Source organism: Nycticebus coucang, chromosome X (assembly GCF_027406575.1).
Source record: "Nycticebus coucang isolate mNycCou1 chromosome X, mNycCou1.pri, whole genome shotgun sequence".
In the NCBI taxonomy this organism is placed as follows: domain Eukaryota; kingdom Metazoa; phylum Chordata; class Mammalia; order Primates; family Lorisidae; genus Nycticebus; species Nycticebus coucang.
Window position 1 is genome coordinate 47,491,144 of NC_069804.1, and position 15,242 is coordinate 47,506,385.

The following is a 15,242-nucleotide window of genomic DNA, read 5'->3' on the forward strand; positions in this document are numbered from 1 at the left end:
GAAACATTTCAAGCTAGAAGAGGGTGCTCATCAACTTTTAATCTCCTAAATCAAAATAACTTTCAACCCAGGATCTTGCATCCAGCCAAACTGAGTTTCATCTATGAAGGAGAAATTAAATACTTCAATGACATTCATATGTTGAAAAAATTTGCCATAAGTAAACCAGCTCTTCAGGATATTCTCAGACCTATCCTCCAAAATGACCAACCCAATCCTATACCACAAAAGTAAACGCACTCAGAAACTTCGGATCAAACTCCAACTTCCACACTGGCGAAAGGATTAAAAATGCCCACTGGACCTTTGAAAAATTCGATACCCAAAATTCCACCAGACTTATCAATACTCTCCATCAATGTGAATGGCTTAAACTGTCCTCTAAAGAGGCATAGGTTAGCTGACTGGATACAAAAACTCAAGCCAGATATTTGTTGCATACAAGAGTCACATCTCAACTTAAAAGACAAATACAGACTCAGGGTGAAAGGATGGTCATCCATATTTCAGGCAAACGGTAATCAGAAAAAAGCAGGTGTTGCAATTTTATTTGCAGATACAGTAGGCTTTAAACCATCAAAAGTAAGGAAGGACAAGAATGGTCACTTCATATTTGTTAAGGGTAATACTCAATATGATGAGATCTCAATTATTAATATCTATGAACCCAACCACAATGCACCTCAATTTATAAGAGAAACTCTAACAGACATGAGTAACTTGATTTCCTCCAGCTCCATAATTGTCGGAGATTTCAACACTCCCTTGGCAGTGTTGGATGGATCCTCCAGCAAGAAGCTGAGCAAAGAAATCTTAGATTTAAACCTAACCACCCAATATTTAGATTTAGCAGACATCTACAGAACATTTCATCCCAACAAAACTGAATACACATACTTTTCACCAGCCCACGGAACTTACTCCAAAATTGATCACATTTTAGGTCACAAGTCTAACCTCAGTAAATTTAAAGGAATAGAAATTATTCCATGCATCTTCTCGGATCATCATGGAATAAAAGTTGAATTGAGTAACAACAGGAATCTGCATGCTCATACAAAAACATGGAAGTTAAATACCCTTATGCTGAATGATAGCTGGGTCAGAGATGAGATTAAGAAAGAAATCGCAAATTTTTTGGAACAAAACGACAATGAAGACACAAACTATCAGAACCTCTGGGACACCGCAAAGGCAGTTCTAAGAGGGAAATTTATAGCACTGCAAGCCTTCCTCAAGAGAACGGAAAGAGAGGAAGTTAACAATTTAATGCGACATCTCAAGCAACTGGAAAAGGAAGAACATTCCAACCCCAAACCCAATAGAAGAAAAGAAATAACCAAAATTAGAGCAGAATTAAATGAAATTGAAAACAAAAGAATAATACAACAGATCAATAAATCAAAAAGTTGGTTTTTTGAAAAGGTCAATAAAATAGATAAACCTCTGGCCAACCTAATCAGGAAAAAAACAGTAAAATATCTAATCTCATCATTCAGAAAAAAGACAAAATAACAACAGACTCATCAGAAATCCAAAAAATCCTTAATGAATATTACAAGAAACTTTATTCTCAGAAATATGAAAATCTGAAGGAAATTGACCGATACTTGGAAGCACGCCACCTTCCAAGACTTAACCTGAATCAACTGGAAATGTTGAACACACCCATATCAAGTTCAGAAGTAGCATCAACTATACAGAAGCTCTCCCTAAAAAGAAAAGCCCGGGACCAGATGGTTTCACGTCAGAATTCTACCAAACCTTTAAAGAGGAATTAGTACCTATATTACTCAACCTGTTCCAAAAGGTAGAAAAAGAAGGAAGACTACCCAACATGTTCTATGAAGCAAACATCACCCTGATCCCCAAACCAGGAAAAGACCCAACAAGAAAAGAAAATTATAGACCAATATCACTAATGAATATAGATGCAAAAATATTCAACAAGATCCCAACAAACAGAATCCAGCAACACATCAAACAAATTATACATCATGACCAAGTTGGTTTTATACCAGGGTGTCAAGGCTGGTTCAATATACGTAAATCTATAAATGTAATTCAGCACATAAACAAATTAAAAAACAAAGACCATATGATTCTCTCAATTGATGCAGAAAAAGCTTTTGATAATATCCAGCATCCCTTCATGATCAGAACACTCAAGAAAATTGGTCTAGAAGGGACTTTTCTTAAACTGATAGAGGCTATCTACAGCAAACCCACAGCCAATATCATATTGAATGGAGTTAAATTGGAATCATTTCCACTCAGATCAGGAACCAGACAAGGCTGCCCATTGTCTCCATTGCTTTTCAACATTGTAATGGAAGTTTTAGCCACCGCAATTAGGGAAGAAAAGGCGAACAAGGGTATCCATATAGGGTTAGAAGAGATCAAACTCTCGCTCTTCGCAGATGATATGATTGTGTATCTGGAAAACACTAGGGACTCTACTACAAAACTCCTAGAAGTGATCAAGGAATACAGCAGCGTCTCAGGTTACAAAATCAACATCCATAAATCAGTCTCCTTTATATACTCCAACAATAGTCAAGTTGAAAAAGCAGTTAAGGACTCTATCCCATTCACAGTAGTGCCAAAGAAGATGACATATTTGGGAATTTACCTAACAAAAGACGTGAAAGATCTCTATAAAGAGAACTATGAATCTCTAAGAAAAGAAATAGCTGAAAATGTTAACAAATGGAAAAACATACCATGCTCATGGCTAGGAAGAATCAACATTATCAAAATGTCCATACTACCCAAAGCAATATATAATTTCAGCGCACTCCCTATTAAAGCTCCACTGTCATATTTTAAAGATCTTGAAATAACATTACTTCATTTTATATGGAATCAGAAAAAACCTCGAATAGCCAAGACATCACTCAGAAATAAAAACAAAACAGGAGGAATCACACTACCAGACCTCAGACTTTACTACAAATCGATAGTGATCAAAACAGCATGGTATTGGCACAAAAACAAAGAAGCAGATATCTGGAACAGAATAGAGAACCAAGAGATGAATCCCGCTACTTACCGCTATTTGATTTTTGACAAGCCAATTAAAAACATTCAGTGGGGAAAAGATTCCCTATTTAACAAATGGTGCTGGCTGAACTGGCTGGCAACCTGCAGAACACTGAAATTGGACCCACACCTTTCACCATTAACTAAGATAGACTCTCATTGGATTAAAGATTTAAACTTAAAACATGAAACTATAAAAATACTAGAGGAGAATGCAGGGAAAACCCTTGAAGAAATTGGTCTGGGTGAGTATTTCATGAGGAGAACCCCCCGGGCGTTTGAAGCAGCTTCAAAAATACACTACTGGGACTTGATCAAACTAAAAAGCTTCTGCACAGCTAAGAACACAGTAAGCAGAGCAAGCAGACAGCCCTCAGAATGGGAGAAGATATTTGCAGGGTATATCTCTGACAAAGGTTTAATAACCAGAATCCACAGAGAACTCAAATGCATCAGCAAGAAAAAAACAAGGGATCCCATCTCAGGCTTGGCAAGGGATTTGAAGAGAAACTTCTCTGAAGAAGACAGGCGCAAGGCCTTCAGACATATGAAAAAATGCTCATCATCTTTAATCATCAGAGAAATGCAAATCAAAACTACTTTAAGATATCATCTAACTCCAATGAGACTAGCCTATATCACAAAATCTCAAGACCAGAGACGTTGGCGTGGATGCGGAGAAAAGGGAACACTTCTGCACTGCTGGTGGGAATGCAAATTAATACATTCCTTTTGGAAAGATATATGGAGAACACTCAGAGATCTAAAAATAGATCTGCCATTCAATCCTGTAATTCCTCTGCTGGGCATATACCCAGAAGACCAAAAATCACAACATAACAAAGATATTTGTACCAGAATGTTTATTGCAGCCCAATTCATAATAGCTAAGTCATGGAAAAAGCCCAAGTGCCCATCGATCCACGAATGGATTAATAAATTGTGGTATACGTATACCATGGAATACTATGCAGCCTTAAAGAAAGATGGAGACTTTACCTCTTTCATGTTTACATGGATGGAGCTGGAACATATTCTTCTTAGTAAAGTATCTCAAGAATGGAAGAAAAAGTACCCAATGTACTCAGCCCTACTATGAAACTAATTTGGGGCTCTCACATGAAAGCTATAACCCAGTTACAACTTAACAACAGGGGGAAGTGCGAAGGAAGGGGGGTGGGTAGAGGGAGGGGGATCCGTGGGGTCACACCTGTGGTGCATCTTACAGGGGTATTTGCGAAACTTGGTAGATGTAGAATGTAAAGGTTTTGGCACAGTAACTGAGATAACGTTGGAAAGGCTATGTTAACCACTGTGATAAAAATGTGTCAAATGGTCTATGAAGCGAGTGTATGATGCCCCATGATCATATCAATGTATACAGTTATGATTTAATTAAAAAATAAGAATAATAATAATAATAATAAAGTTACCATAATATTTTGGTTTGTTCAGGACCAAGGATAAATTTCTCACGATTCAAACTTTCAAAATTAGCCCACATTTAGTTTCATGAGTTAAATAAATTACATTTCCAGGATTTCTTTAAAATTAAAAAGTATAATTTTAAAAAATTCTTTAAAAATTATTCTTAACTACTTAAAACAATTCTGAGGGCTATCTTCTCATGTGTTTAAATTATGAAATTCTTACAATGCTGTAATTCATAAAAGCTTGATGTGTGAACTAAATTGTAATTTTTAGATTCTTAACTAGTTTTAAATACTTAGACCTGAGTAAATTAATAAGTAACCAGAAAAACAAAAATCTTCAGGCATTTCCATATTTCCTAAAATATCTACATTAAGCCATAAATTCTCCAAATAATGTGACCAGGAAGTGGACAGTGTGTACAATGGAACAAAGAATAGGTCTGGCTCATAGCAACCTCATACCAATCCTTGCCTTTTCCCACCACAGCAAAGCCAAGCAGAGGCACTAAATCAAATCCTCTTCCTCCTTTCTTCTCCTCAACAGTGGTTCTCCTCCAACAGGGTAGAATAGCCTGATATTGGTCATAATCTGGGTGTCCCAATTCCCCATCCACATTTCTAGTTTTGACATTTTTCCTGAAAACACATCCCTCAGGCCCTGAAACAAATACACCACAGCTCCAAACCCTCATCTTGTTCCTTGCTCTGTGCTCCTGGGCTTTACAAAGGCAACATCATTCCCTCAATCAGAGAGACCTCTGAAGCAATTGGTTAAGCTTCAGATGGGGAAAATTACCTCCCTCAACCCGTTTATTTTGCTGTAAAAGCTGATAATGACAATACTTATTTTTTTATGATGGTGGTTAGGGAATTCAATAAGATAATGATAAGATAGGTGCTTTATCATTCCATATTCCCCTTCCTCACTCTCTACACTTAATCACTGATCAAAGCCTATCAACTCTGCCAACTAAATGTCTGTCAAATCCTTCCTCTATTTTCTATTCTCACTATCATTATCCTGGTTTGGACACTCAGCATTTCCGACCTGAACAACTGCAAGACTCATGGACTAGTCAGTCACCTTGCTCCCTTTCATCTCCAACATGCTTGCCTATTATAGCTCTGTGAAATAGGGCTATGATGGATCTTATTCCTTTTTTCCATTTTCCCCAAACCCAACATTGAGCCTGGCACAGAGTAAGCATTTATCAGCACTTCTTCTTCTTCTTCTTCTTTTTTTTTTTTTTTGTTGCAGTTCCGCTGGAGTCGGGTTTGAACCCACCACACCACCCTTGGTGTATGGGGCTGGCACCTTACCGACTGAGACACAGGCGCCGCCCCGTCAGCACTTCTTGGCAATGCTGCCTAGCTCCAAATTCATCATCCCTAGCACCAGGCACAGAGAATCCATTCTCTAAGAAAAATCTCAATCTTGTGAGCACTGAAGCAAGTCCTTTACACAATGAATAAGGTTGCATAATAACCATGTTCTCCGAGGCCCACAGCCTTCAAATTCCTGTTTCTCCCCCTTGAACTCATTGTGGCATATCAATACAAAGGCATTACACTTAGATAAGTGGTTAATAAAAGTTTATTTGACATAGGCAGAAATCATAAGACGTGTTAAGTAATGATAAGTTGGTAGCAAAGCAGACTATGTTCATGTTGAACATAGAAAGAAAGGGATGGAAAGACCAAGAGATAACTAATTTTCAGTGGGTATTAAATATACATGAGGCACCTGGGCTCTAAATATTCATGATGCACTAAGTATTCATGAGTACTCAATATTCATAAGGCCTTAATTCGGCCACTCATTCATTGGTGACATCCATTCTGGCCCCATGCGTCCTCTGCCCAGCAAACACGAACAAAACCCAAGATGATTGGGCAGGCTTACTGGCAACATATAGCCATGGCCAGACGTACATGTCCTGCATTTCTCCAACAGAACAAGCACATACCCTTAACTTGAGGCCCCTTCTATCTGTGATTTTCCTTACCCAAACCTCAATTCTGACCTCCAAACCATACTATTAACAGGGAAAGCTGGTGAAACGGAAATATAGGACTGTTGCCACCCCAGGATACCAGCGGTATAGTATAGTATGATCCTTCCATCCACGTGTACCCTGTCATAAAGGTGTGACTTACTCCATCTCTTGCTCCTTGCTTCTTACTATGTGTTTTAAATTATTTTAATGCATTGTATGACTCATGCATTTTTAATCTGGTCCATGTGCCTTCTGTTCTGTGGCCTCTGGGAGAGCCTGCATGCATACTTCTTGGAGGCCACCTTTGCATTAAGGTAATATGCCACGCAATGCTCTGGCAGCCACACAGAGAACCAATTGTAGGAGGAAAAGGAATGGAAGCAGATATCAAATATACTTACTATCCGTCCAGTCAAACGATGAGGACAACTTGGGTGAAGATGGTAGTAAATGAGAAGGAAGGACATGGACAGATTCAGGATATGTTTGCTAGGAGAATGAAGGACAGAGATGGTAGGTATTAGCAAATGGGAAAGGAAAAGACTAGAAATTATAGTCAGAGAAGGCAATTCCAGAGCCTGAGATATTATGTTGCTAGGAGAATGAAGGACAGAGATGGTAGGTATTAGCAAATGGGAAAGGAAAAGACTAGAAATTATAGTCAGAGAAGGCAATTCCAGAGCCTGAGATATTAGAGGCAGCAATACTTCAAAAGATAAAGAAACAACAATGCACCTAAAAATTATAGCTCCTCAGGGAATAAAGGACCCTAAAAGGTCATTTATACCAACCACCAAACACATAACCGCTCTCCTATACCTCTACCAAGCTGTCAGTGAAAAATAACCCCTGACTTGCCCCACAGACATCCATCTATAACAGTGAACAAACAAATAGATTTTCCTCTCCTCTACTCCCACAACAGAATCCCACTCCTAACCCCATCCATAGGTCCATTCACTATAATTTCTGGCAGCTCTCTTGAGGATACAGAAAATAAGGTCACCCCTCTTCCACATGACAGCCCCTTAGATTGCTGACGAAATTTATCAAGCACACTTGAGACTTTCCGTTACAAACAAATATCCCTTTTCATTATTCTGTCTTGCACATGACAAATTTTTGCTCCGTTCACCATTATGGTTGCTGTTTCCTGAGGGTGTCCAGAACTCAGCATCATCCCAAGGAAAGAACTCATAGTACAAACAGAAGAAATCAGTCACCTCCCTTGATCTCCACCATCCTAAGAATGGAACCTAGGATTAGCTTCTCTGGTAGTCACAAACACAAAGTTAACTCTTATCTATTGCTGAAATGGAGTATGGATAAGGATGAGTGGCATCCATAGTTCAAAGGAACAATGACTCACTGTCGAGGTACCTTTGAGGTATGTAGTTAACAGGTATAAGGATGAGGAGAAGGTGGTTGAAACATGTTACAGTAAGTTCAAGAAAGAAGTGGCAGTGGAGAACAGCTGAGGGCATTGTGAAGGAAATGATTTGCTCAAAGAATTTGAGGAAAAAGTCAGACAGTTTTTTTCATACCGCAGCAGCACCTGAAAGGAAACAAGTATTCCAGAAAAGAGTGAGAGAACTAGCCAACATGGAAGGGCGGTGGGTAAAAAGTTGCTAAGTCCTGATAAATAACCTACTACTACCAGCATTTTTTATATTTACCATTGCCAACAAGTTAGATACCTAAGCATTAGCATGGGGTCTTTTAAGAAGCCAAAGAAAGACAGGATAGAAAAGGAGGACTTAGAAGTAAAAGAACCATAACTCTATTTTAAATAAATACCTTGAGGCAATCCACTATTTTTCAACGCTGGTTCATTTACTTGAATTGTGTCATCTTCAAGGTAGAAGCAGATTTTATAGCATCTTACTCTGTAGTTTTCTTGGTTTTTTTCGATTACTTCATCTTCCAAGTAGGCATCAAAACATAAGACCTGTTGGAATCATAATTAGAAACAAAGAAATGAAAAAAAACAGCCAACTTAAAATCAATAAAGCCACTGCCTCCTTGTTAATATAAAGAAAAAAGTTGAGGGAATTTTTCCAAGAAGACATTCTACACATCAGCTACGTGAACGGATGTACAATCTAGGATAAAACACAAAGATTATTTTACATTTTCATTGTCATCTGGTTAGAACATGGAAATAATATTCAAGCAATAGATCCATCAGTCAGCTCTATCATAAACTTAACAAGAGTTTCACTTTGGAATTTCACAGTGGGATGGTAAATGTATGTGCTATAGAGACAAAATATTCCTTTTTTTATTTTATTTTTTTATTGTTGGGGATTCATTGAGGGTACAATAAGCCAGGTTACACTGATTGCAATTGTTAAGTAAAGTCCCTCTTGCAATCATGTCTTGCCCCCATAAAGTGTGAAACACACCAAGGCCCCAACCCCCACCCCTCCGTCCCTCTTTCTGCTTCCTCCACCCATAACCTTAATTGTCATTAATTGTCCTCATATCAAAATTGAGTACATAGGATTCATGCTTTTCCATTCTTGTGATGCTTTACTAAGAATAATGTCTTCCACTTCCATCCAGGATAATACGAAGGATGTAAAGTCTCCATTTTTTTTAAAGGCTGAATAGTATTCCATGGTATACATATACCACAGCTTGTTAATCCATTCCTGGGTTGGTGGGCATTTAGACTGTTTCCACATTTGGCGATTGTAAATTGAGCTGCAATTAACAGTCTAGTACAAGTGTCCTTTGGATAAAAGGATTTTTTTCCTTCTGGGTAGATGCCCAGTAATGGGATTGCAGGATCAAATGGGAGGTCTAGCTTGAGTGCTTTGAGGTTTCTCCATACTTCCTTCCAGAAAGGTTGTACTAGTTTGCAGTCCCCACCAGCAGTGTAAAAGTGTTCCCTTCTCTCCACATCCACGCCAGCATCTACAGTTTTGAGATTTTGTGATGTGGGCCATTCTCACTGGGGTTAGATGGTATCTCAGGGTTGTTTTGATTTGCATTTCTCTAATATATAGAGATGATGAACATTTTTTCATGTATTTGTTAGCCATTCGTCTGTCATCTTTAGAGAAAGTTCTATTCATGTCTCTTGCCCAATGATATAAGGGATTGTTGGCTTTTTTCATGTGGATTAATTTCAGTTCTCTATAGATCCTAGTTATCAAGCTTTTGTCTGATTGAAAATATGCAAATATCCTTTCCCATTGTGTAGGTTGTCTCTTTGCTTTGGTTATTGTCTCCTTAGCTGTACAGAAGCTTTTCAGTTTAATGAAGTCCCATTTGTTTATTTTTGTTGTTGTTGCAATTGCCATGGCAGTCTTCTTCATGAAGTCTTTCCCCAGGACAGTATCTTCCAGTGTTTTTCCTCTGCGTTCTTGGAGGATTTTTATTGTTTCATGCTTAAATTTAAGTCCTTTATCCATCTTGAATCAAATTTTGTGAGTGGGGAAAGGTGTGGGTCCACTTTCAGTCTTTTACATGTAGACATCCAGTTCTTCCAACACCATTTATTGAATAGGGAGTCTTTCCCCCAAGGTATGTTCTTGTTTGGTTTATTGAAGATTAGGTGGTTGTAAGATGTTAGTTTCATTTCTTGGTTTTCAATTCGATTCCAAGTGTCTATGTCTCTGTTTTTGTGCCAGTACCATGCTGTCTTGAGCACTATGGCTTTGTAGTACACACTAAAATCTGGTATGCTGATGCCCCCAGCTTTATTTTTGTTACTAAGAACTGCCTTAGCTATACGGGGTTTTTTCTGGTTCCATACAAAACGCAGAATCATTTTTTCCAAATCTTGAAAGTACGATGTTGGTATTTCGATAGGAATGGCATTGAATAGGTAGATTGCTTTGGGAAGTAATAGACATTTTAACAATGTTGATTCTTCCCATCCATGAGCATGGTATGTTCTTCCATTTGTTAATACCCTCTGCTATTTCCTTTCTGAGGATTTCATAGTTTTCTTTATAGAAGTCCTTCACCTCCTTCGTTAGGTATATTCCTACGTATTTCATTTTCTTTGAAACTATGGTGAAGGGAGTTGTGTCATTAATTAGCTTCTCATCTTGATTGTTATTGGTGTATTCAAAGGCTACTGACTTGTGGACATTGATTTTATATCCTGAAACTTTACTGTATTTTTTGATGACTTCTAGGAGTCTTGTTCTTGAGTCTTTGGGGTTCTCTAAGTATAAGATCATGTCATCAGCAAAGAGGGAGAGTTTGACCTCCTCTGCTCCCATTTGGATTCCCTTTATTTCCTTGTCTTGCCTAATTGTATTGGCTAGAACTTCCAGCACTACATTGAATAGTAAAGGTGACAGAGGACAACCTTGTCTGGTTCCAGTTCTAAGAGGAAAAGCTTTGAGTTTTACTCCATTCAGTAAAATATTGGCTGTGGGTTTGTCATAGATAGCTTCAATCAGTTTTAGAAATGTGCCACCTATGCCTATACTCTTCAGTGTTCTAATTAGAAAAGGATGCTGGATTTTATCAAATACTTTTTCTGCATCTATTGAGAGGATCATGTGATCTTTATTTCTGCCTCTATTAATATGGTGGATAACGTTCATGGACTTGCGTATGTTAAACCAGCCTTGCATCCCTGGGATGAAGCCTACTTGATCATGATGAATGACTTTTTTGATGATAAGCTGTAATCTATTGGCTAGGATTTTGTTGAGAATTTTTCCATCTATATTCATGAGTGAGATTGGTCTGAAATTCTCCTTTTTGTTTGCGTCTTTTCCTGGTTTTGGTATCAGGGTGATTTTTGCTTCACAGAATGTGTTGGGCAAGATTCCTTCTTCCTCAATTTTTTGGAATAATTTCTGCAGTACAGGAATAAGCTCTACCTTGAAGGTTTGATAGAATTCTGGAGTGAAGCCATCTGGACCAGGGCATTTTTTGGTTGGAAGATTTTTTATTGTTTCTTTGATCTCAGTGCTTGAAATTGGTCTGTTCAGGAGCTCTATTTCTTCCTGGCTGAGTCTAGGGAGAGGGTGTGATTCCAAATATTGATCCATTTCTTTCACATTGTCAAATTTCTGGGCATAGAGTTTCTGGTAGTATTCAGAGATGATCTCTTGTATCTCTGTGGGATCACTTGTTATTTCCCCTTTATCATTTCTGATTAAGATTACTAGAGATTTTACTTTTCTATTCCTCGTTAGTCTGGCCAATGGTTTATCTATTTTATTTATTTTTTCAAAAAACCAACTCCTTGTTTCATTAATTTTCTGAACGATTCTTTTGTTTTCAATTTCATTGATCTCTGATATGATTTTGGATATTTCTTTTCTTCTACTGAGTTTAGGCTTAGATTGTTCTTCTTTTTCCAATTCCATAAGATCTCTTGTGAGATTGTTGATGCGCTCTCTTTCTGTTTTTCGAATGTAGGCATCTAAAGCGATGAATTTTCCTCTCAAAACTGCTTTTGCAGTATCCCACAGGTTTTGGTAGCTTGTGTCTTCATTGTTGTTATGCTCAAGGAAGTTAATGATTTCCTGTTTTATTTCTTTCTGCACCCATCTGTTATTCAACAGAAGATTGTTTAATTTCCATGCCTTTGGTGGGGTGGAGCGTTTTTGTTAGAGTTGAGTTCCACCTTTAGTGCCTTATGGTCTGAGAAGATACAAGGTAAAATTTCAATTCTTTTGATTCTGTTGATATTTGTTTTGTGTCCCAGGATATGGTCAATTTTGGAGAATGTTCCATGGGGTGATGAGAAGAATGTATATTCTTTATCTTTTGGGTGGAGTGTTCTATATGCGTCTATCAAGCACAGTTCTTCTAGGGTCTCATTTAAATCTCTTATATCTTTGTTTAATTTCTGTTTAGAGGATCTGTCCAGCTCTGTAAGAGGAGTGTTAAAGTCCCCTGTTATTATGGTACTAGATATCATATTGCTCACACTGAGTAAGGTCTGTTTCAAGAATCTGGGAGCATTTAAATTGGGTGCAGAAATATTTAGAATTGAAATATCTTTCTGTTGTATTTTTCCCTTGACCAATATAAAGTGACCATCTTTGTCTTTTTTGACTTTAGTTGCTTTAAATCCACATATATCTGAAAATAAGATTGCAACTCCTCTTTTATTCTGAATTCCATTTGCCTGAAAAATTGTCTTCCAACCCTTCACTCAGAGCTTTAATTTGTCTTTTGAGCCAGGTGTGTTTCTTTCAGACAGCAAATGGATGGCTTGTGTTTTTTAATCCAGTCAACCAATCTATGTCTCTTCAGTGGGGAATTCAAGCCATTAACATTTATTGAGATAATTGATAAGTGTGGTAGTATTCTATTCATCTTGTTTTGTGAGAGTCCATTTCTTAGTTTTATCTTTTGCATCAGTGTGGAGGTTAGGTTCTTTCCTTTAATTTCTGAGTTCTTACTTTGATGCTGATCCATTGTGGTGGTCAGTGTGCAGAACAGGTTGAACTATTTCCCGTAGAGCTGGTCTTGTTGTGGCGAATTTCCTCAATGTTTGTATATCCGTAAATGATTTGATTTCTCCATCAATTTTTAAGCTTAGCTTAGCAGGGTACAGAATTCTGGGCTGGAATTTGTTCTGTTTAAGTAGATTAAAGGTAGATGACCATTGTCTTCTTGCTTGGAAAGTTTCATTAGAGTAGTCTGCGGTCACTCTGATGGATTTGCCCCTGTAGGTCAACTGGCACTTACTCCTGGCAGCTTGCAGAATCTTTTCTTTTGTCTTGACTTTGGACAGGTTCATCACAATGTGTCTTGGAGAAGCTCGGTTACAGTTGAAGCGACCTGGGGTCCGATATCCCTCTGAAAGCAGTGTGTCAGAATCTTTGGTGATATTTGGGAAATTTTCTTTTATAATATTCTCCAGTATGGCTTCCATTCCTCTGGGGCATTCTTCTTCCCCTTCTGGAATTCCTATAACTCGTATGTTGGAACGCTTCATAAAGTCCCATAATTCTGACAGTGAATGTTCTGCTTTCTCTCTCTTCTTTTCTGCCTCTTTTACTATCTGAGTTATCGCAAGAACTTTGTCTTCTACCTCTGAAATTCTTTCTTCTGCATGGTCTAACCTGTTGCTGATACTTTCCATTGCATCTTTAAGTTCTCTAATTGACTGTTTCATTTCCTTCAGCTCTGCTATATGCTTTTTATAGTCTTCATATCGTTCATCTCTTATTTGATTCTGTTTTTGGATTTCCTTTTGGTTATTTTCCACTTTATTAGCAGTTTCCTTCATTATTTCCATCATTTCTTTCATGGTTTTCAACATGTGTAGTCTAAATTCCCTTTCTGTCATTCCTGACATTTCTGTATAGGTGGAATCATCTGCATTAGCTACCTCATTGTCCCTTGGCGGGGTTGTTCTGGACTGTTTCTTCATGTTGCCTGGAGTTTTCTGCTGATTCTTCCTCATGAGTGATTTCTTTTATCTGTTTCCTTGCCCTAATTTTCCTTTCACTTCCTCTTGCTCTTTAAGTTCTCGTGCCTGTGTACTAAGGGTTACAGGACCAGAAGGGTGAGAAGGTTGAAGAGCAAAAAAGGGATGAAAGAAAGGAGGACCAAGTTATAAGAAAAACAAAGAACAATAGAGAAAGGAGAGGGGGTGGGTAAAAGGAATATTGACAAAAAGAAGAGAGGCACAGAAAGAGGGAGACAGAGCAATATAGGTGTACAGTAGGGTAGTTTGACACAACCTTAAAAAAACCCACCTTCTGGGGGTGCCCAGTTGGGTGGTTCCCTTGAGGTCAGCAGCTCTTTGCTAACCTGATCAGACACAGTACCCCACCTCCACCAAGTAGAGAGGAAAGACAAAAATGCTATAAATCAAACCAAAACAAGCAAACAGAAAACTTTACGGGGATACAATTGGGTGAAAAACCAAATGATAGGGGTAGAAACACTAGCAAAAATGAAGTTGTAGTTATTAAAAAAGGCAGCAATGGGAAATTATAATTAAACTAGAAAAATTGAGAAAGAAAAAGGGATCTTTATGGAAAAGATTGAAATTAAAAAACAAAAGAACATCAACAATGTCATAATAAACAAAGAAAAAAAACCAAACAAACAAAAAAAAAGAAAAAAATACACAACCAAAAACAAAGCAGTTTGTATATGTTATTGAATATTGTCTGGGCAACACGTGATCTTCTGGGGTATGAGATGTTAATCACAGTTCTGATATAACTGGAGCTGCTGATTTCTCAAACCCAGCTGGTAGACACCCTAAATCTCTCTTCAGCCCGCTTAAAAGGCACTTTGAACTTGTTCACTTACTGAGCAGAAGCTTTCCCAGGAAAGTGCTTGTCGCTGGAATCACTGCTGAAGTGGCTATCCACTTACCCAGTGTGCCAAAACTGGTCTCACTCTGCCCCTGAGAGTTAGGGCTGCAAGGTGGACTACTTGGTGGCTGGGTTACCAGCTCCCACCCAATTCTAGCTCTGTGACCCTGAGGGCGGAGCTTGCCGGGGCAGATCACTCACAATGGCTCCCTGTGACCCACAGCCAAACACTATTAGCTCCATCTGGCTCAGCGGCTCAGACTGGGGCCCTAGACAATGGCCAAAGTTCTCCGCACTCCCTCTCAGGCTCTCCCCAAGGCAGTTCAACTGAGTGCCAAGTCCAAAGACACCAAAACAGTTCACAGGTAAGGTCTTTCCGGTTTGCCATCTCGCTGCTACTGAACTTACAGTTGCGGGTGGGTTTAGACGGATTGAACACACGTGACCACTTGCTGGTTTTCCACTGTTTTAGTCCTCCTCTTGGGGTCCAGAAGTCTCTCGCTGACTCC

At 38.4% G+C, this 15,242-nt stretch overlaps 1 protein-coding gene across 1 annotated transcript in view; it reads right to left on the bottom strand.

Moving 5' to 3' along the window:
- EFHC2 (EF-hand domain containing 2) overlaps positions 1-15,242 on the bottom strand; it is a 268,766-nt gene that overhangs the window by 196,962 nt on the left and 56,562 nt on the right. Inside the window, exon 3 of the mRNA XM_053579880.1 lies at positions 8,270-8,420. Within this exon, the coding sequence (XP_053435855.1) occupies positions 8,270-8,420 (151 nt within the window). The remainder of the gene's footprint in view (positions 1-8,269; positions 8,421-15,242) is intronic.